The sequence below is a fragment of the Mauremys reevesii genome, linkage group 6, assembly GCF_016161935.1.
Source record: "Mauremys reevesii isolate NIE-2019 linkage group 6, ASM1616193v1, whole genome shotgun sequence".
NCBI classification, from domain to species: Eukaryota; Metazoa; Chordata; order Testudines; family Geoemydidae; genus Mauremys; species Mauremys reevesii.
In genome coordinates this window covers 99,341,826-99,365,752 of record NC_052628.1, presented here as the reverse complement: position 1 = coordinate 99,365,752, position 23,927 = coordinate 99,341,826, and the positions used below count along the sequence as shown (strand labels likewise).

The following is a 23,927-nucleotide window of genomic DNA, read 5'->3' as shown; positions in this document are numbered from 1 at the left end:
GGAGTATCATATGGGAGGTAACTGTCCACTCCACTTAGCACTAATGACGTCTCAGCTGGAGTACTGTGGCATCTAATTCTGGGCCCCACACTTTAGAAAAGATGTGGATCACTTGGGAAGATTTCAGAGGAGAACAACAAAAAGATGACCTATAAGGAAAGAGTTTAATAAAAAAAGAACGAAAAGCTGGGCATGTTTAATGTTGAGAAAAGAAGACTGAGCAGGGACCTGATAATTCTTCAAATGTGTTAAGGGCTGTTATAAAGAGGTTGGTGACCACTTGTTCTCTGTGTCCATTGAAGGTAGGACAAGAAGCAATGGGCTTAATCTGCAGCAAGGGAGATTTAGGTTAGCTATTAAGAAAAACTTCCTAACGATAAGAATAGTTGAGTGCTGGAATAGGCTTCGAAGGCAGAGGTTGTGTTTATTTGGTCCTGCCTCAGCACAGGGGGCTAGATGTTGCAAGGTCCCTTCTAGCCCTACAATTCTGTGATTATTAAGGGAGACACAATCCTGAAAAAATCTAATTTTAAACAACTTTTTTTTCTTGTCTTTTATGGACTCAATAAATAAGGATAGACCTTGGGCTTGTGCTATTTACCTGCACTCAAAACTAACCTCTGTTTTTATTGTAACGTAGGGGATCTGTCTACCTATGATCTAGGCTGCTGTACCACACTCATCATGGAGGAAACTTAGTGCCTGATACGTTTATGAACAAGAAATCTGTCACCACAACATAGACATTGCTTAACTAAAGACAGAGTTTGGGAGATAGAAAAAACACCAACAACCACATGATTAAAATGTTCTTTCCCCAGACATTAGGATTCTTATTATTCAGGTGTTCCACCAGGAGCTACACCCTGGGAGCTATTTTAAGCTCTTTAAAGGAATAAAATCAATGATCAGTTTAAAAGAGGGTTAAAAAAAAATCAGGCCGTCACTGGTAGTTCCTTTGGGCCAGGTAGGTATAGTCCATTCCCAGAAAAGCTGCTTCTTCGCTCTTTACTCTTTGAACTCATTGAGCGTTCAGCATCCGAAACAGGGCAGTAGAACTTGTGACCGACAGCATCGATTTCTTGAAACACATAGCCTGGAGGTTCTTTGTAGGCGGCAAGGCATTTGACAATTTCCTTCGGCGTGTAGCTGGTGGTGTAGGTGGTTTCTGCATCAAATGGCACGTTAGGCCGTGCAGCTGAGCAACCTGGCTTAAGGCTCTTAGTGAAAGCAGGGGGGTGAGGCACGTAATGGGCCCGAAAGGTGGTCAGGTTCTCCATTGGTTCTGCTGGCAAAGTAAGTTCTGGGGCAGGTATGATGGGTTTTGCTTTCTTACCATGCCATGGCTTGTAATCATCCTTCATGGTGGAGCAGCTGTCAAAGGGTGCAGTGGTTTTCGGAACATGGCCCAAGGGCCGACATGCCTTGGCTGGCTGTCCCTTAGGGTACGTGTAATGAGTCTGAGTAGTTGTCTGAAGGTCCATTTTCTCTACGGGGGGCACGTACACATCAGGTTTTCTGGTGAACATGGGGTGCTGTGGCCAAGCTTGGTATTTTTCCCGAAACTCTGTGGAAGAGGAAAACGGGAGATCGTGGGTTGGCATTGACTGGTACGGTTTCACTATCTTGGCAGGCGGGCCAGCCAGACCCTTGTATGATTGTTTGTGGGTGGTGAGGCCATCAAATTGGGTTTCACTGGGTTTATACTTCTCATACTCATGGACAAAGCGTTTCTCCAAGGGATGTGGCACATAATTCAACTTATAATTTGTCAGGTCCTCCAAAGGTGCCTTGGTCATGTGGGCTGGATTCAGAGGTTTGCAGCTGTGAGTGGCGACTGGTCCCTTATATATATAATCATCCTGGACAGTGGTTCTGTAGTCAAATTTTGCTTCTGATGGATGGTATTTATTGTCTGGTTTAATCATCTCTCGTTTTGATTCATTCCATGGCACATAGTCACCTGAAATATAAGAATCTGTTTTAAGCGTCCATCAATGCACAAGTTCTGTAGTTAGTTTAAAAATATAACAGCCTATGCTTTGGTTATTAGTATTTGTTGTTTGTATTAGTCGTGTCAATCAAGTAGGCACCATACTACTAGGTGCTAGGTAGGCATCGTACAAACACATTGTGAGAGGCCATCCCTGCCTTTGAGGAGTTTACAATCTAAATAGACCACCCAGAGAATGGTGGGAAGAGAGGATTAGTTCATCATCTCAGTAAGATGGGGATGATGATAAGACACTGGGAGTTAAGTGACTTGCCCAAAGTCACACAGCAAGTCGGGGAGAAATCTGGAAATTGAACCAAAGCTCCTAAGTCTCAATCTAGAGCCTCAGCTACAAGCCAGTCCTTTCTCGCTGTGTCTTCCTCTTTGATGACGACTGATCTTTTCAATTGGCTAGACAGTTTTTCCCTGCCCAGAACTGAGTTCAGGGTTTCTTCTTGATGACATCTAGAGTAGTGGAGAGAGAGGCATTTCCCGCTTTCTTTGCACTGTTCTATATGTTAGCAGTGCTATCAACACGTGCAGAACACTGACCTCTATTATTATTATTAATTAGTTGCATTGTGCTGGGCACTGTGCAAACATAGAACAGAGTTGATCCCTGCCCCAAACTACTTACAGTCTTAAGTATAAGGCTAAGTATAATCTACCACTTTGCCAACATTAGTACACTCTCTGTAGAGCCCTGGGTGATGGGTGCATGTTATATCCTATTTTATGGATGGGGAAATCAAGGCACAAGGAGTTAAAGTGACTTCCAGAGCACACTGGAAATCTGTGGCAAAAACTCCTGGCGCTCAGTCCAGTGTTGTAGCCACAAAGCCATCTTTCTTCCCTCTTACTAATCTTGCGCAATTGCCCCTAGAGTGCAATATGGTTACTGGTAGGAAGTTGAAATGAAATAGCAGTGGCAGTAACCCAAGTCTTATTTTTTTGCTTTCAAACCACATTGAGAGGCATGAGACAAATAACATTCCAGCTGATTCTTTATAGGAAGGAAGTCTGGATTTCAAAGTACCAGAAAGTAAATGATGCAGTTAGGCATTGGGATATTTGAATTTTCCAGTCCAAACAGTATTAGTCCCTCTGAATGATTGTGCTATAATACAGCACAATTACAATTATATTAGAGCTGTGCGCGTTACAATGCAAAGTTGAAAAATTAAAGCTTATTTTTAAATTAAGCATTTGTTCTCCAGTCTCTCTGCCCTATGACACCCAGCATGAAATGGCAGCAGTAGCCAGCACTGCTACTGCTCATACTCTGACCTCAGCCTAGCATCCCCAGTGCACCAGGCAAAAATGAACTCCATGCAAAACTGCAAGGAGGGGCCTGCTAGCATGGGGACCTTCCAAGTGCCATGGTTGATGTTTGAAAATTCAGCTTGGATGAAATCCTGGCCCCATTGAAGTCAATGGCAAAACTCCTAGTAACTTCGGTGGAGCCAGGATTTTATTTTCTTCCTCAGAGTGAAGATCTGTCTAATCTAATCTGGCCTTATTTATTTTAAGTGTTTACATAGTACCAGCCTTCCTTGTATTTAGATATTAAAGGCCAGATTTTAGAGGTATTTAGGCACCTAAAGATGTAGATAGTTCCCTAATGGGATTTTCAAAAGTGCATAGACGCTTAGCTACTATTGAAATCAGTGGGTGTCAGATAATTTGGGAGCTTTTGAAAATCCCACTAATCATTAATCTTCATTTTTAGGTGCCCAAATACCTTTAAAAATATGGCCCTAAAGTCCTGGCCTAAGTTCATCAGGCTCCACTACTAGATCTGTGGGGATGTCTAGCCATAGTGAGATCTGGAAGGGTGTTTTGCCACCCGCAGCACACCTGAAGTAGTAACTTTTCCAGACACTCAAAGATATCAGCAGTGCTCAGATTGTTGCTAGGAACCTAAATAGCAGTGGCCTTGATGTTGTTCAAGAAGTGTACTGTTTGCATGGCCTTGGCCACTCTGTGCAGCTTACACAACCAGTTAATATATCAAGTGGTGTGGTTCCCACCTGGATGAGAGTCATGAGCTAAAGGTAAAATTGTGATGATCAAGACTGGGTGGACTAGTCCTGGAAACTATAAGGACTGATCCAAATAGGCTGATGTTAGTTCTGATAAATTCCCTTTTCTATTATCCCACTTGTCCTTTCTAAGTTAGTTCATCTGCCCATTGCAGCCTCTCACTGATCCCCAATCTACTCCAGCCCCTCTCTGTTGATCCCTTTTCTCCTACCTTTAAAGCCTAGTAATGTATGTATAGAGAGAGGGGAGTATGCTCTGGTGTGCCTTCAGTGCCCATGGGCAAAGCACATTGAAGTCATTTGTCCTCCCCCCAAGGGCTGGCTCTGGGATTTTTGCTGCCCCAAGCAAAAAAAAAAGCCGGAGTGCCGCCCCTTGAAAAGTGCTGCCCCAAGCACATGCTTGGGATGCTGGTTCCTAGAGCAGGCCCTGCTCCCCCCTCCCAAGAGGGCTGCCGGCCAGTCGAACTGCACAAAGGCAAGGCAGAGCCAGCTGAAAGGTGAGTGGGCCACATCACTTTACCAGGGTAGGAGGTCTAGAAGGGGAAACAAAGAGTTCGTGTTAAGATGAATCATAGAAAGAGAGGCTGTAAGGGGCTTATTAAGAAGTGGGTGACTTCGGAGTCTCCGCTGCTTAGGACATGCAGTCTCCAAGCAAGTGTAGATCCAGTTGAAAAGGCCTGACATTTCAGATGAGCCTTAGAAGCTAATCAAAACCAAACTGCACCCCAAAACCAGTCAGGGCTTCCCATCGTCAGTTGTAATAGTCGAGTCCAGGCACTTCACTGAGACTATAGTTTTGCAACATATTCAAAATAGTTTCCATGTGTCTTCAATTTTAAACTTCTGTAAGTGCCACACATTTGGAGTCCTCCTAGGCATTATGAATTTATTTTAGTTTAAGCCAACAATGCTACTATCCCTTCAAAATATGTTACAGTTTTATTGGAACTAATTCTTTTCCAGTAGATATTAATGGTTTCCCATGTATCACCAGCCTGAAAACTTTAGGGGGTATGGGAAGGAGCCTACGATACAAACCACATGTTCCTAGGCTCAGGCAGCTCTCCATATAACCAAGCTAGACAACATTTTAATTTGATTATATACCTGTAGATAGACACGCATGACTAAGAGGAGATGAAAACTTTGAAACCATGTTTCATGCAGTGTTAAGAAATCAAGTTGCAAAGCTGTCAGACATTAATTGTGATATCTGATAGCATCATTTAAAACCACCCTATACCACTGGGTTGGGTGGACTCACGACTTCATATGAAAGGCATTTATGGCCAAAGTGGCATTATTTGAAACCTCATAGAGCAGCACATTACAAATAAATTGCACCTTGAAAGGTGATTGATAAAGCCTTTTATGCCATAAGGCTGAATAGGTAAAAGCACATTGAAAACCTTCCCATTTGTGACCTATGGCCATTTAAAATGAATTAATTCAATATGGAACCAAATCTGTGGGGGGTTGTTAGATGGAGATTTCCATTTGCACAGTGTTTTGAAAAATACTGCAAATTGCAACCAAATGTGGCTGTACTGCATTTTATTAGAGCTCTTGAGCGCACTAGTAAAGGTCCTGACCTAAACACGGATAAAACAAAAAGATTTACATATGGTTCTTAGGTCGAATGGAAGCGTAGCTAAACACGTAGGGACAGATTCTCAGCTGGTATAAAGCATTGAGGCTTTGAGTGCTTTAACATGGACACCGATTTTCTGGCTTTTCGTCATTTTAATTGTGTAACCGTAACATTGCAGTCACATGGGGTTTTTTTCCATTTTTATTTTCTTGCTTGATTTTTATTTTAAATAGAGAATTGCTTATGCTCAGTAGGGCCAAACCCTCATACTAGCAATCAGCCTGAGTAAGTAGACTTCTTGTTTTACAGCAGGAAAAAAATAAAATATTCTACCCTTATTTAAAGTAACACACAAAGTGCAAGCCCAGCCCTCTAGTGGTAGCACGACAGGCTGCCATTAGCAGATCACTGTTTAAGACCAAGTCCCTGATCGAGCAGAGGTTAGAAGCAGAGGCAAAATGCCCTAGTGGTCTATGACAAACAACTCTAAAGCAAGTGGAGTTGCGCTGGATTCATGCTAGTATAACAGTGCAGTATTCGTCCCAGTGTGCTCAACCCCTAGGGAGAGGGAAGCAGTGCAGGTGGCTTTGTAGCCATTCTGTGGCTGTTTCACGAGTAGTGTTTACAGGTTCTGGAGGGAGTAGCATTTAGCACTCACTGAGCCAAGAAAGATGATCCCTGCAGTGAGACCTTCTGGTGAGGGCAGTAACAATTAAATGGGGTGTAATGGTCCAGTAGACAAGGCACAAGATTGGGAGACCAGGCTCTGCACCTGACCTGGTGTATGGCCTTGGATGGGGATCTAAGGCACAGAGGGAGAGATTAAGTAACTCACTCATCACATGGGGCTAGGAATACTTGCCCACCTATCTGAAGTGTTTTGTGGGCTATGATTGTGAAGTGCGATAGAAGTTGTGAACCTTATCTGTGGGAACAGTTGTCAGAATTTAAAGGACTCCTTAACCTGGGACAGAAAAGGAGAATGCCACTTCCATTCCAGTCCCAACAGGAGCCCCCCTCCCCAGCCCCAGATCTCATGACATGAAACAGCAGCAATTATTCATTCTTTAAAATATATATAATTAATTCACAAACACTGGAACGGCTCCCAGTTGATACCAGCATCACTGGGAGCTGACTCTTGCTTTGTGTTGGGTGACATTCTGAACTGGACCGGCCCCACTGACTGAGTGACTGAGCTAATCAGCAGTTAGTTACGATCCCGGGCTAGCCTGGCCCACACCGGTAGAGCATTCAGCACTGCTTTTCAGCACTCCCTCTCCCCTCATGGCTGATGTTAGGGCAGTGCTGAAGCTCTCAGTGATGCTCTAGGCAAGGGGCAAGAGAAGGAAAAGGCACCGCAAAGACACAACAGGCAGCCCACTCCTACCCTGAAGAAAGGGCCTGACAAACTTGACACTAAGAAGATTAAAATTCTGTCCTTAGCCTCAGTGCAGCCCAAAGCACCCAGGTTAGTTGACTTTCCAGTCGTTCTCTTAAGGCTCCTACAGAGCCAACCTATCAGGGCAATATAAGAAATAACAAATGCAAAAGTCTGTGTATCTCATTCTGTTCTCTTGAAGCAAGATGTTACAAGTGAAGCCCTCCTACAAAACCGCTGCGAGGGCACATACCTTTGTACGTAGGTATTGTGTCCATCTTGACATTGGAGGTGTAGTTAGTCTCCCGGGGCAAGCAGGGAGGAACTCGACAGATAGGATAGGGGTTGTAGTCTTGTTTATATACTGAGATTAAATCCATGTTCTCATCACTCTTGACATACTTTTCAGGTGGTTTGAATTTCACTGGCAACACTTCATGAGGTACGTAATCTCTCCTGTGAATAATAAAGGCAATACATCTTACTTGTGTCTTTGTCTGGAGGAGTAAGTATATGTTCCTTTTGCTGGACACCCAAAGAAAGTTTGGATAATGCAATAAAGGTGGCTAATGCAATACACAAGACTTTCACTTGTAGAAAGCTGGCAGTACTCCTGTAATTACAGTATGTGTGAAACAGGAGCATGGACTCCTTCAAGAGGGCCCAATTCCTCCTCCTTGGAACCCAGTGGGTTTACACAGAATTAATTATGGACTTCTATGAAGTTAGACCAAAAAAGCATCTAGCCAATGAGTTTCGTGGACTCCTTCTAATCTGTGCACATCACACTATTTGGAGGCCCATGTTACAGGTACGGTCCACGTTGGTGGAGCAGGTGGGCATGTTTCTCTTAAGGACTGAGCTGGGCCAGGGCTTGTAATAGGCATGGCCTGAGACAACGCCATCACTCCGTAATATTTATGAGCAATAATTTCTTTAAGGTTGGAATTTTTCAAAGGTGCCTAAATGAATAAGGTGCCCAAATACCATTGACATTTAATGTGAGTTGGGCACCTAACTCCCTTAGGCTCCTTTTAAAAGCCCAGTCAAAGTATTTCAGCCCTGTGACTATTTTGGGACACATGCAAGACCCCTCTCTGTGCAGGGGGAATGGCAGGTATCCTCTGACAGTGCATTCCCCAACAGCCCAGCCAGCGAAGGGGCTGCTGCATTTCTGGATGGGTCACTATTAATGAAAAATATGTTAACCATTTCCTCAACTGGTGTTTTTCTGTTCTTAGTGTGGTTGTGTGGATCAACTTCTACTGTGTGTATCATTATAAAAAACACATTGATGCAATATCTTTATATATATAAAGTTTTGCTGGACTAAGGTAACTATTTAAACAGCCAGAGACCAGTGCTGGATGACCGGTCTATTGTATTTTCATTAACATGGTCCTATGTCATGGCTTAGCTCCTCCAGGGTACCACAGCCACTTTGCACCAAACCGCCAGCCCAAAAGCTACAGTAACTGTCCCCAAAGGATCTTTCCAACATCAGACAACATAGCAACAACTGTGCCACTACACCTTGTTGCTGGTGGAGGGAGCACAGCGGGGGCGTCTCTCTACCCTGTTGCTCCCTAGCTGCTGTATCTGCCCCTGGGGTCACAGGCCCGGGGACCAAACCAGCACAACAGCACACCCCACTCTGAGTAGTGCTGTGTGGAGCAAGCATCTAGGCCTTTGGCTTTTGCGGATTATACAAAAGTCACCAAATGTAACCAGAGGACTGAGACTTTGGAAATAGGGAAATGGAATTTCAGATGGAAATTTACATTTCCACTAGACTAACAAAGAGATACCAGGATACCTTGAGTGGCTCCTGCACGCGGAACTTGAGTCCGGCATTTGTATGAGCTCTGGACAAGTGTTCCACATCCAGCCGCTCCTGCTTCAGCAATGAATGTAACCCTGGCTGCACAAATTGCTATTGGGATCTACTGAAAGAGCAGAGGTCGCTTGACCCATCACACAACAGCACATCCCCCTTAGAAAGAAGCAGGGCTTGAAAAGTACCTTCCCTGGCAGCTCTTTGGGTCTCGCATTAGATGGAGCACAGATGAGGAAGGGATTATTGATCACAGAGCCTGAGGTCACAGAGTAAGTAAACAGCAATATATTCAAACATCAACCAGAGGCCTTCAGCTGAGGAAAGAGAAATCAAATTGCCAGCCGTGTACTGAAGATTCAGAGTCTTGCATTTCAGTAGCATAACACACCACGTGCTACACTAGCAGGGAGCAGGTTTGCTGATTAATTTAGGGGGAAGTCAGGACGGGGCACAGTTAAACCCCAGGCCTTGTATTTAAATTTCACAATCTGAACAGCAGCACAGCTGGGATTCAAAAATGGTTCAGCATTGCACAGCGTGATACTCGGTGTATCTCATTTTCCCCCATCATCATTAAAAACACATGGCCACTTATTGTATGTACGGTTTAGCACCTAGAAGCCCCACTCCTGGACCAGGCCCCTGTTGTGCTAGGTACTGTATAGTCCCTGATCCAATGAGCTTAGGCCTGCCAGCCTTACTCAGTTCTTTTCCATGCAGAATTCCTGTTGACTTCCCAGGGAGTCTGTCCAGTGCTGCAAATGAGTAAAAATGAGGGTGAAAGCCAAAAGCCCAACCATGCCCCCTCTCAGCAGATCACATTTCTCCATCCTGGATGGGTCAGCTGCCTTCACAGCAGCAGCTCACCCCAAACTCTGGCTCCCTACATTATTCCCCAATGTCCCGTTCCGTCCCCCCCGCCCCAGCAAAGTTATCACAGCCCCACTATGGAGCACGTAACTAAGTGTTCTCCTCAGGTGCTCCTCGAGGGCAATGCTTATTCCCCATCCCCACATTCATTCTCTCACCCTCCCTCCCTTTCACTGTTTCTTACTTGAAAGTTGTCATTCCCTCCACGGCCACTGGCTGCTTCTGGTAGTCTGCCTTGGGCTTGAACGAGTCTCTGGGATGGGCGTAGGGATACAGGGGGTATTGTTCCACGTACTCCGACAGGAAGCATGGCTTCTCATTCTTCTCATAGATCCGGGTGGGAAGATGTGGGCAATGGTGGCGCCTGTGCAAGAGAGTAGCATGAACGTTATCGCCTGAGCCTCAGGGAGGAGCAGAGATGTTGGTGCAGGGCTTCAGCAGCACTGGTTACAAATCACCCACCATCAGAAGTAACTAATTACAACTAACTATAGGGCATTACGAATCATCAGGCAAAGTCCTGGCCTGTACTAATGACAACCTATGAAAAAACACCAGCCTTAGGTTAGAACAATGAGTTAACTCAAGCTAGAAAAAGTTAACGGATCCTAGATTTAGCTAAATACACCCTATTGTGCCAGACTGGGCACTCCATTTAACACCCTTTTGCTCAGTTGGTCTGATTAAGGATTGGAGTCTCCACAGCCTGCACCTTGTGCAATGGTCCAAAGCCATGCAAAGTGTGTGTGACGTACTACCAGGTCAGCACTCACCCCTGTGTGGCATTTCACACTCACGTCACACCAGCGCTAAATGGCTATGTAAGTGCAAGACGAGGGAGAATCCAGCCCTAACAGCATAAACCTGCTCCCATTGATGCAGTGACATTTCCATTGCCGCCAACAGGAACAGAAGTAAAGGGACTCGATCCCGCAAGGCACTGCGTGCGCTCGATTCCCATTAACACTTGGCTATGTCTTCTGAAACCCTGAAGGCCTGTCAGGTTGTGAAACACTCTATTACAATCTACTGCCAAATGGCATATTTACAGTGCTTTACTTCCTTTTAAACTTATTTACAAACCACACTCGCATCTAGCACATTTAAACCCATCTCTTTGGCTTGCGACACGTCTTGCATTGGCAAAGTAGCATAATGCCTGGAAACCTCTGCATACCTCTGGATTTTCAAGTTGATGCAGATCATAAGCCAGCATTGTAAACAATAAACCTTTCAGTATGGATCCCTGAGGTACGCTCTGCACAAGCTTAAAAAAGTCTGAAATCTAGTGCTGAGCTAAACAAACATTCTCTTTCAGATTAACCAAATCAAAACCAAAGTCAAGGTCACTCTGTTTTTCATTGATAGTAAGTCAGGGGCTTTATGGAAATCATCAAATAATATACTCATTTCAAAACCATTAGCCAAAGCTTGATTGATGCTATCTGTAATTTTAAAGAGGCTCCCTCTACTTAAAAAGCCACTTTTCTGTCTGGAAAGCTTTTACACATACTATGGTTCCAAGTAATCCCTGAAATCACTTCAAAAGAAATTGGGCAGGGCAGGGGCGAGTGTTGATATTTTCTTTGTGCATTTGACAGCACTTTGCTTTCACTGTATGGTTAGTTACTCAGTTTCACCTCTTGTTTATGTGGCTCTTTCACATTACAGCAAAGGAGAGACTGTCCCATAGAAAATGTGACTGTAGCCCTCCCCCCCATCCTGCTCCCAGCCCCAAAGGGACTTGGAGGTAGGCGTAGAGAGGAGCTACTTTTAACTCGGCTTTTGAAATTGACAGGATTTCAAGTTATTTGTAGTAATTATTGCTGCTGTTACAGGAGCATCCAGGAATCTCAGTCAAGGATCCCCTTTGTGCTAGGTGCTGTACAAAGACGACAGGCCCAGTCCCAAAGAGAGGGTTACAAATCTAGGTGGCAGTGATCCTTTAAGGAAGGATCTCAAACCAGATTCAGAATAGTTGTTATGAAAGACTTAACTGGTAAATTGTAATAATATTTCTCTAGACAACACGAAGTGTTGATTAGAACAAGTAAGTTTAATGGCTCATGTGTGGCTTTAAGCCAGGGCTTGAGGCAGGCACAGCTCTTTGGGAGTGCTGGAAAGTGCATGAAGGGACTAACTATTGCTACACCTTGCTCCAAGCATCAGTGTTCACAAGCCAGTATGGGAAAGACCCGCGTTGTCTCAGGCTCCTGACCAGGTCCTCGGTGACCAGTTTATGCCCTGAAACATGGGGATTTATAGCCCTCTTTTTTTTTTTTTTTAACTCAACCTCCTGTTTTGCTGAGTAAAGACTTCAGGAATGGGCCAACAGGGATTACAGCTAGAAAAGACCTATGGTTTTATGTCGAGCGCATCATCCCTGCCAGTGTGTGATTATTCCCTTCTGTATGTTCTCCAGTGCTCTATCCAAGTCTCCTTTCAAGTTATTCAAGTAATGGGGCTTCCATAGTTAATAAAGTAGCTGTTAAATCAAATGTTTGTCTATCTAGCATCAGTCAATGTCTGATTACCCACAGTTACAGAGGTAGCCACTGATCTATGTATGGGGGTCACATAGAATTATTTTCCAAACTGCAGGTCACAAGGGAAGGACAGACTCTGCGCTCAGATAAAATTCAGCCTTTGCTTGACAAGCCAATTTTCTGTTCTGGCTATGAATCTTTCCATGAAATCGTAAATCAGACAGAGCCCCGGTAGATTCATCTTTGCCTTGGAGAGGCGTTAGGGCTTGGATGGATGGTGGAATGAAGGAGTTTGTTACCATCCAAGTTTGTTACCATGTTTGAAGAGTTAAGTTTAAATTGGCAATTTCAAAAAAGCCTAAGAGAGGTAGGCACCCATCTCCTAATGAAAGGCTAGTGAAAATGGCACCACTCCCCATTCAAGGTCAACTCTTAGGTGCCTTTGAAAATCCCAGATTTTATTCAGATGGAAAGAGGACAAAAAGGAAAACAAGGGGCAAATCTTCCCCCCACTGCTAACCCAACTTGGCCTTGGTGCAGAGTGTTTTGAGGGGATGGAGAAAACACTCAATCCTCCCAAACAAGAGGCCACTCAGAAGCGACAGACAGACAGTGACCTCTAACGCAGTCTCATGGCATCCCCAGCAATTCCTCCTTAGCCCTCCAGGGGAGGAAATGGCTACTGGATCCTTCCAGCCTCAAATGTGCTGGCCTCATGCCTGACCCTAAGCTCCTTTCCTTCCTCTGCGGACTGGACACGGTGAACTCCTGCTGAGTTCAGCTTTGCAGTGAGCAAGGGGTGCATGAGGCCCTGATATCCAGCCAGTTACAGCGGAACCACCCTGAATCCACTGCAGCGACTGTTATTTACTACTCAGACTATGGAGAAAGCATCTATACTGTAAAAAACTGGAGGCATTCAGAGCAGGATGGACACGTCATCGCTCTGCACCGTGGGCAGTCTTTTACACCAGAGCAAAGAAAGTGCAAAGAGTTCACTTTACACTGGAGTAAGTGGCTGCACGCAATGCAGGGCAACAATGAACTGGGTCCTAACTTCCTTTGAAGTATGGGGTATGCCACTAAGCAGGGGTAGTGCCAAGCTAATAGGTGCTTTACAAGGAGCATAGATACTTAACACAGAGCTTTACTGGCGCTAGCTAAAAATCCATTGGCCCAGTGTATACCGTTGATAGTAGATAAGAAAGATGGGTCCCTTCTGTTCTTCTATAGAACAATCTTAATCAAATGTCCTAAAAGGCTGAAGACATTAATTCAAGGAGTGATTTCATTCATTTACTTATTTGGATTTGTAAATCATAGGAGACACCTTTCTGATCAGTCTCGGCCCCTCGGATACGTATCAGTCTAAGAGAAAACAGAAACCCATAACATACAATAATGCTAAGTAACCAAGCAGAAGTAAGCCATACTCCCCACTTTTCCCAAACATCACCCCCAATAGTCATGCCTCTCTAGTCGCCCTTCGGCAAAGCTGTGCTCTGCATTGTGCCTTTTAGTTTCACCTAAGAGGTGCAGATAACCCTGTCCTCTGCACAGCGTGGAAGGGGGCAGCAATTGTGCACGCAAGGCCCTCACTCTGCCTGGAGATGGAAGCAGCCCCTCCGTGTGAACATTGGTCATTTGAGGGCTCTGCTACAAATTGCAGAGTTGAGTTTGCCATGCCAACAAAGTGCAGAGCCGTGAAGCTGCAGGTTCTCCTGGTAAGATTACAGGAGGCCTACAATTCACAGCAAAATGCCGCAATGATTAATGCTGCTCGGAGCTCCGGCCTCAGAATCCCTGACCATATTGAGCTGAAATTGTTCCATACGACTTCTAGACTCCTTCCTCTACCCTGACCTCACACCTTGCTTACTAGCTGTTCTATCATTGGTTCTCTCCTTCATTCATTTGCTGAACAGAGGGGGTCACAGGAATCAGCTGAAGACAGTGTTATGGTAGTGCTTGAGTGATGTGGACCTCAGGAGGGAGATGATCCTTGTCATGGGAAAGGGCCTGGAAATATTCTCAGTTTCCTGCAAACAGTCTCATCCCAGGCCCATGGAATTGTGGCAGACCGGGGCAGACATTTATTGTGTTGAGCAGAGCCTACCTTGGTCTGGAGATGGGCCTGGGTTTAAACCCAGACTCTTTGCCTGCATCAATATATACACTCAGCCTCTTTCAATTATTTTTTCATTCTCCAAGCTATACAAGTGTATGTTCTATATTTAATTATCAGATTATGAAAACAACACTTGGAGGTGTCTGAAAGTTAGCTGTTGAGGCACGTGCTTACCCATAATAAATCATCCATGGCAGGGTAGAAAAGTAAATGTCTAAGAAGTGTTTTGCCTTCTACTTCTTTGCCCAAAATTGTGACGTATGCACACATGTTACTGTAACACTTACAGAATCCCATACACACAATAAGCAGGGGAAAGGATAAACTGGTGTTAATTCACCACTGACGTCTGATAAAATAAGCCACTTTTGCAGCGAGAGAGCCTTTCTTAAAAACTGTTTTAAATGGACACTACTGTAAATCACAGAGCAAGATACTTAAAAACAAGGAGTAGACCAATACTGAAGCAAACCTTGAGCTCTACTTTACTGTTCCTTTTGGCCCTGTAAATATTTATAAAACAATCACACAATCATTAGGCTCTGAAGTCACTGTTATCTGAACATGGTAAGTCTGTATGTCAGTGAGAGTTTAATAGTTAATACAGCTCGGCAAATGATAGGGAGATTACCTCATGGATTCTGTCGGTTTTGGTACCATAATTTCTAACCCCTGATTATCCATAAACTGTGACATTTGTTATGTTCCCATGGATGCTTCATAGTCTTGAGTCTCCTCTGATGTACACCAGCACAAATTATACATGACTCCATTGGAGTCAATTGAGTTACACTGGTATAAGTAATAGGAGAATCAGTCCCTATGTTTTTAATTTCTATTAATAATTAGGAAGCAATGGTAATACCTCCAGAGAGCTTCCATTGTAACTCTGACTTTGCAGCCTCTGATCCTTCAAGTAATATTGACTTCAAATTTAGTAGGTTAGGTCTGGGCCCAACGCAGAATTTTTCTACAAAACGTGAAGTGGATTGGACACTTGGGCCTAGATCCTCCAAGGTATTTTTGTGCCTTACTCCCATTGTTATCAATGGGAGTTAGGCATCTAATACCTTTGAGGATGTGGGGCCTTGGCTCCTGAATGGTGGAACCCTAGACAGAGAGATATTCAATAGCGTTCAAAAAGGCTTTCATTTTTTTTTCCCTGTAAGAAGAGTGATAATGTAGCTATGGGGTACAGGTGTTGACAAGCTTAGGTCAGGACATCAAAGGAGTGCTAGAGACCTAAGCTTTCATTTAAGAAAATGTAACTCACTAGCACTTTTCCTTGCAGTGGTACACCTCAAAGTGCATCCCAATTGCTGAGGAGATTTGTCATGTAAAAAAAAACAACACAATTTTTCTATAGGCAGTGTCATGAGGCTAGGGAACAGGGTAGGAGGAAAAAAAAGAATTATAGTTCCACACAAAACGGTGGTGTGGTTAAAGTTGCGAGCACATTACCTTTCAAGAACATTAAAACTGAAAAAGAAGAAGCAGCGTCAGAAACCCAAAAAATGCAGAATTAAGGTTGCAAGTTTCAGACAATGCACATAAATTCCTTAAATGCCTCCAGGGCGATGCTCTGAGAAAAGAAGAAATACACACTACCCTATCCATCCATAGCTAACATTTTCATTTCATCAGTGACCCCAAAAGACTAGAATTATGCTTCAATCTTAATCATACAGTAGAGGTACCACTTTATGGCCATCTTTACATTAATGCACATTACACATACAATAGTTTTACAAATTCCTGATTAGACAATAGCATAGTGAAGGCAATCGCTACTCATTCCTAAAAGGGCCCAAACTTGTTCCTGAGAGCATTCACCTCCTTTTAGAAGATGCTCATCATATTGCAGGATTGAGACCTATGCGAGGGCAGCCAACTCTCCAAGTGTCATTAGACACAGAGCAAGCAAATTTTATATCCTCTGGCCATGAAATTAGAGCACTTACATGAAAAACCAAATGTAAATCCAAAGAAAGAAAGAGTCCTCACTGCTAGAGGTAGATGTGTAATATTGTTTTGTAATCATAAATCAAAGCTAAACCACATATTGAAGAAGAGCTGTAGATATAAGATAGTCATCATAATGTGATCTCATACAACTGCTGAACTCTGAGCCACATACAGGATTTCTGTAATTTTTAGAAGGAAGAAAACAGGTTCCATAGTCAATATTATATGGACACTATTAGGAAAACAAGTAAGTGTGTTGCCTACATGAAAGTGGTTAGCTCATATATTTTCTTTGTGGGGAAACAAGATACAGAATACAAGTTTTGTACTGATGAACGACCAAGCCATCTTAAATACTGTGGGAGGGATTTTCAGCTTTCCTAGACATCAATGGAGGAATGACAGTTTACACCCACTGGGGCTTTGCCCCACATTTTGCTTTAGCCAGTTAGGATGCACTAGTGTTCTGCCACTAAACCCAGGGGCTGCTTTTTTCATCCTGCTAGAAATTGTTTTGAAAAGGCTTGTTCTGCAGTTGCTCTGAAACAAGGCTAAAACAACAGTGGCTGATCACTTAATGTTTTGTAGCTTGCTCACTACTATCCGTATCTTTCAATAGCTAAGCTTATGATTTAGTCACTTCAGAGTTCAACAGCTTTTGCGGGATCTTACTCTCCTGCCGAGTCCCATGGATTTCAGCAACCTTAGTCTCCCACTGTAGGGTACAACTAAGGCCCATTAATTTCAGGGACCCCCATAAAGGAACACACAATCTTGACGACTTCTCTCCCAGCACCAAAATGTGATCTTGACTCTAGGATTGATGAGTTACAGAGGTTTTTTTTTTCTTGCAGCTCTTTGAAGACATAGGGTCAGATTCAGTCCTAGTGTAAGAGGGTGATACAGCAAAATTTCACCCACTTATATTAAGGCCAAATTTGGCCTATGATGCATGATATAAGTGGTTAGTGACAGTGCTATAGCAGTTTCTTCCACATGCTAATTTTTCGCTACTGTTACTCACACCTTCTTGTCACCTATTTGAAATGGGCCATCCTGATTATCACTACAAAAGTTTTTTTTTCTCCTGCTGATAATAGCCCATCTTAATTGATTAGTCTCATTAGAGTTGGTATGGCAACCCCCATTTTTCATGTTCTCTGTGTGTGTGTGTGTGTGTATATATATATATCTATATATCTATATATATATATATCTTCCTACTGTATTTTCCACTGCATGCATCTGATGAAGTGGGTTTTAGCCCATGAAAGCTTATGCCCAAATAAATTTGTTAGTCTCTAAGGTGCCACAAGTACTCCTGTTCTTTTTAGTAGCATATTGTTTTTCCTTATTCAGAAGTCCAGTTCTGATACCTGTGTTGCCCTTCTGCTGAGTGGGTAGCAGGCCTTGCAGGTCAGCTCCCCAGTGGAGGAGAAATCAGTGACATAGAGTCTGGATAGACTCTAAGTGTAACTTGCTTGATTTACACATACAAGCCAGTCCTAGAAGGGAGGTGGTCAAACAACATGCAGGACAATCCCTTCTCCCAGGAATCTCAACCCAATACCAAACATCCAGTGCTTCAAGAATTAACACTAATCAGAGGCCCAAGCAGAGAGCAACCTCTCCTGCTCACGCAGATCCCTCTCTCCCAAAGCCACCTCTACACAAAACTTAAACCAACCCAGCATGTCTTTGCACGAGTCAAAGCTTGCTCAGCCCATATGAAGAAGAACTTGGGAGGATGTGTGTAACAATGCCACCAGATGCCACCTGTTATAACGATACTATCTTATGCTTCTACAGCACCTTTCATTCCAAAGGCTCCCAAAACAGTGCACCAGAGGAAGGACCTCTGCTCGTTGTGCAACACTGGACAAAAAAAGCAAACAATATTAAGGTGCATAAGAAATAAAATAGAAAATGACACTGGGAATATTTTAACATAATTACATAAGTCAATAATATGCCCTCACCTGGAATGCTGGGGGGAGTTCTTGCCAGCCCATCTCAAAAAGGATGTATCAGCAATACAGAGGGTGCAGAGGTGGACAACAAAATGGCTAGAGACCTGGAGACACTTTCATGCAAAGAGAGATTGAAAACATCCAGATGCTTTAGTTTAGCAAATAAACAAATAAGAGGGGTCATGATAGAGGCATTCAGAACTATGATTGGGGTGTAGGATGGAAGGTAAATAGAATGCTCCTATTTACCCTTGTTCGTGATGCAAGAACAAAGAAATGTTTAAAGAATTTGAAAGGTGACAAATTAAATATCTTTTCACACATGTAATTAGCTTGTAGAACTCATTGCTACTAGGCCAGGAGCATGTCTGGATTCCTAAAATGATTGGACATTTGTATGGCTAATGAGAAAAATCATCTACTGTTTGATAAAGGGCAATACCTTCATGCTTCAGGGCATAAGAAAATTCTTTCCCTTTTGGCTGGGGGTTACTTCAAATTGCCCATTGATGCCTCTGGTGCTGGCTGCTATCAGAAGCAGGATATTAGACTAGATGGACCACTGATGTCACCTGGAATGCAATTCCTAGCTTCCTAGAAACTTTCAAATCATAAGGGGTAGTGCCTAACAGTGTTAGTTCACACAATGAAGAATCTGCAGCCCATACCTTTCTCTCTCCATCATAACATGCCTTCTGTAGTGCAAGGTATTACAAGAAAAGCTTATTTAGACATGGAACAGCATATGTTTCAGCTACTAAGTCATCGCCTGGGTCTTGTGCCATGATGATTTGCCAGCTAAAACATGTGTTATCTAATGGTTAAATAAGCTTCTCTGAAATACCTTGCACTATAGAAGGCACTTCATGATGTAGGACTAACGGTATGGATTAAAGATCCTTCACTGTGTGAGCTGATGATAGTTGAGCGCTCTATGAAGCTTTCCTTGTCCTGCACAGAGCACTTCTGGTAATTAAAAGCAAATTGCAAGATGATTACAAGTAGGACTTATGCTCCTTACAAGCTCTGGGCCAAATTCTCTGCTCCATTGACACAGCTCCATTGACTTCAAGAGCGTTTCACCCATTTACGCTAGTAAAGAATCTGACCACATATATACAAGACTCACTTCATTAAGCACTGGAATGCAGTCAGCACTGGAGTGAAACAGAGTAGCAATTCAACAGCTCACACCACACAATTGTTTAGGTCAGGAAGTGTGGTCTTGTGACCATAGCACTGGACTGGGACTTAAAACATCTGGGTTCAATTCTAATCTATTCTCTGCGACAGTGGGGAAAGTCCCTCAGTCTTGCTGACACCCAGTTCTCCATCTGTACAAGTTAGCTCATCGCATTTCTCAGTGACAGAAGATTGAGAATAAATTCAGTAATGTTTGTGAGCATCTCATACTAGAGCAATGATGCCACCGAAAAATCTATTAGTAATAAATAAAGTGAAGGAGAATATTGTATCCAGCTGAAACTGCAGCAAGAATGTAAGGCAAGCAAAATGTAAGTACCCACATTACAATTTGGCCAGGACAACTGGGTTATTATTATTAATTAAAGCATTTCCGTCTCGTTGTCTATAGCTGGACACACAGCTGAGGATAACTTATCAGTGGGTGTCATGACTGTTACTAAAGAGCAACATCTCGTGAATTAACCAGAAGTGGTTCTCACAGCAGCCCAAAGGCCTTGGCTTTATATTATATCCACCAGCACAATCTCCCCTACTGCCACACTAAGACATTGATCCAGTGCTGACTCAGGGGAAAGAGGTCCACCTGCTAGATCACTAGCACTACTTCCTGCAGCAGCTGGGTTTGCCTTGGAGGTTTCTCGTTCAAGTGCTGGCCAGGCCTAGCCAAGTTTATACAAATCTCTGCTTCAGATCAGATGATGCCATCCCTAGGACAACACCATAGGAAGTGTGAGCGATGCGGTAACAAAGGACTGGGGAGCACATTCTAGCACTACAGCAGGAATCTAGTGTCGGGGGCAGACTGCAAAGCAATTCACTGAAGTTCAGACTATATTTATAGACGTCTCCTTTCTCCCAAGCAATGGAGAAACAATCAGAGGTTCAGTCATATGATTATAGATAGATGTTTAGGGAGGGGGAAAAAACATACATGCATAATGTGTCAAAATGTATCACATATGTATATTGGGTGTGATACCACCACCAGGAAAATGGAAACACATTGTGCATAAAGGCATATGGAAAGTAGAATCTGTTGCTTTTAAATAAGACTTAAATGCATAATAAAAGGCAACTGTTCCCTCAGGAGAGCAGAAGGTTGAAGTTGCTGTGATTATAACTGTACAAAAGACTTTAATCTGAAACCTTTACAAGGCTAATTGTAATTCCCACAAAGCTCAGAAACAGTTTTCTTAATACCATGGGTGTAATGTTACACGCTGGATGATAAACCTCACTTCCCTGCCCCCCACCCCAACATGTTAAAACATATGGGTCAATATGTAAAGAGAGATTCTATTTTACATGAAGCTGGCATGTGCATGCACACACATGCACGGAGCCTGAACAGTGTGGGCAAAATAAAGCTGTGGGTTTTCTTCAAGTGTGGCTTAACTGTGAAAGACAAAAGCTTAGCCTCTGTTCTTGACCAACTCTGAAAGCCATGACAGATTCTGCCACCACTTATCAACAATTTGGAACACTTTATTCATTTGGAATGAGCTCAACATTCTAAAAGAGGACAACAGTTTGGAGCATGTTATTAACCAGCATTGTGAATTTTGTCCCTTTACAAGCTGTGATAATATGCCAAGGTCATCGTCTTTGCTGAGTGTTCACTTGGTCAGCAAAAGAGCCACAATGAGGTCACTATATTTCACAAGGCAGCCCCAATGCCTAGCAGCTCTTTTCTTAATGCACTCTCCCCCCCCCCCCCCCCAAAGTTGAACTAGCAATCAAAAAAAAAACCCACACAAAACAAAAAATCCCACAAACCTCACCTTCCTACTCAATAGATTTGCTCCCAAAGATGCCAAATATCCCTTTTGGGGATGGACAGTTTCTCTCTACTGTGAGCAAATGTTTTCCCATTTTTTTCATGCTCTCTCACACCAAAATAATCCATCTGCTCCAATGCATTTCAAGGGATGCTATATATCTGCCTTCATTTTGCTGTCCATATGTCCCCATTAACAGTCTTCAAATGTACATAAAGGGTAAATATTTATTAATGATTATTATGACAGCTATGTCCTCCCACTTTGGAGTGATAATAAAATAATAATATAAGCAGAGATTAACTACATATACCATTTAAAACAGAAAGCCCAGTTCGCATAGCAATGATGGTTAAAACTAATGGCGTCTCAAAAAGTAACAACCCTTACAAGTGATTTCAAATGACCTAATAATCTTAAATGTGATTGTACAGACCTTTGGGCTCATCTCCATTTACCAGGGCCTGATGCTACTCCCTTTGAAGTCAAGGCAAAAAGCCCATTCCCTCCTGTGGGGTAGGATCAGGCCCCAATCCAGTAAGGCCCCCTTGTAATAATGAACAACCACTTTTGAGAGGAGGGACAATGAGAGAATTGTTTCATCAATTGTATATATTCTATTCAATTGAATAGGGGGGTTGGGGGGTTGATTTTGCTTAGGACTGATTTTTGCCCTGCTCTGGCACAAGATGATCTAACATATATCAGCAGCTTTGTCATCAAAGCATTCCAGACATGAAGGGAAGTTTTAAATGTCTAAGAGCTGGGGTTTCTACCATTGTCCTTGGGCTAGTCCACAATCTAACATCTCAATGTTAGGGAATTTTTGTGATATTCTGCCTGAAATATCGCTTTTCTTCCCATTACTCCTAGCCATTCCCTCTTGGCCCATCCTAAATAATTCCTCTCTCTCTCTTCGATGTTTATGTCTTTTAAAGATAGTGACAGAGCATGTGTGTGCACGCATACACCTGCCGATTGCCCGAAGATTTGGAGGTGTCCAGACCTTGGATTTTGGTTCAGCCTCTTATTAAGAGCTGGGCCACATTCAAAATTCACAGCTAGGTTCAGATTTTGAATACTCCCAAAGTTCAGACATGCTGAGCGCCGAATCTGGGGACAAACCAAGTGCTGAGGTTCAGGGATTGATCCAGCACCATTGAAATCAATAGAAATTATCATGGTTGTTTTTTAGCTGTCATTTATCCATATTCGGGGTGGGGAAGTTGTAGCATTACAGTGCATAGATTTAAAGGGGAGTGACTGATTTGGATTTTTCAGCGTTGACTAAACTTATCAAATGTAGCAAACAGTGATGAAATTATGCCAGCACAGAGCTTCATTAGTTCAAGGAGCCCCAGAACTAGTGCAGAATAAATGTATCAGGCTGCCTTAGCTTTGGCAGCTGGACTCAAATCATTAGCACGAGAAAGGCACACTATGTTCTAAGCATTTAAGTAAATTATTTACAAGAACACTATCTTTTAAAATAGGTATAAGATGTTATCTTGACAGCAGAGTTTATTTTCATAAACTAAAAATACTGATTTCTTATTGAGGACTGAGATGTTATCCTCCCAGAGAGAGCAATCACAGGATAATTAGATCTGCCATGACATGTTGTAATGCCCTCATGTCATGTCTGAATGGTTTCTAGATTTTTAAATACATTAATACATGCCTTGCACATTATGTTTTGCACAAACTCACGATGAGGGATTTTGTGCCTTACCATTGTGAAAACTGGTGAGGTCTTACTCTGTTCCCATGTGTACACAGGTCTCTCAGAACCAGGATCATATACATCCAATAGCACTCTCTCATTCATGAGCCCTCATATTTGTGATTTATTTTGTATAGTTCTACCATAAAGTAAGCTTTTCAACAGACACACACACACACACACACACACACACACTTCATGTGTATTTGAAAGCTGGCGCGCTCATAAATATAAAAGAATACTTTTAAAATTATTTAATTTTAACTCAATCTAATTAATAGATTTACTTGTAAATTCTCAGATAATTCATTTTATATGCAAAGTTTAGTGCAGTAATTTTGTGGAAAATATGCTGTATTCCTCACATATAACACAGGGGTTGACTCCCTGTTTTACATGCAAAACTCACTTAACCTTGGAACTTCCATAATGACAGATTTGGGAACTTGACTCATTCATAACAACAAATGGACTGATAGCTGGAAAGAGGACATATAATGAATTGAATATTGTTATGCAAGCATCACCAGGAGGTGCATGTACATATAGTTTTCCAAGTTCTTTTTCCTAGTGTGTGAGCAAATGTTCAGTCTTAGAGAGACATGCTGCACTGTCAGTTTGGGGGGCTGTACATTGTGTAGAGCCAGTGGTCATTGGAGTGAGAGCAGCAGGAGCGTTTGCTCTCTGCCTTGATCTCTGATTATTCACTTTCTGAAGCAGAATTGCTCTCTAGGAACTGGGCACTGGTGTGGGGCTGAGATTCCTGAGGAAAAAAGATTGTCCTGCATGCTGTTTGATCATCTTTGTTCCAGGACAAGTATATGTATAAATAAACTAAGGTATGCTAAGAATATACCCAGATTCCTTGTTGCTGATTTCTCCACCTCTGGGAAGCCAACCTACTAGACCCCAGACCCCTGCTATTGCACTGCAGAGAGGCAATGCTGATGTGAGAAT

General features: G+C 42.9%; 1 protein-coding gene across 1 annotated transcript in view; it reads right to left on the bottom strand.

Moving 5' to 3' along the window:
• Positions 1–798: 798 nt before the first annotated feature.
• SAXO1 (stabilizer of axonemal microtubules 1) overlaps positions 799–23,927 on the bottom strand; it is a 60,733-nt gene continuing 37,604 nt past the window's right edge. The window contains exons 2-4 of the mRNA XM_039543056.1: positions 9,899–10,078; positions 7,261–7,463; positions 799–1,963 (exon numbers count right to left, since the gene is read on the bottom strand). Coding sequence (XP_039398990.1) covers positions 936–1,963; positions 7,261–7,463; positions 9,899–10,078 — 1,411 coding nt within the window. The 3' untranslated portion in view covers positions 799–935. The remainder of the gene's footprint in view (positions 1,964–7,260; positions 7,464–9,898; positions 10,079–23,927) is intronic.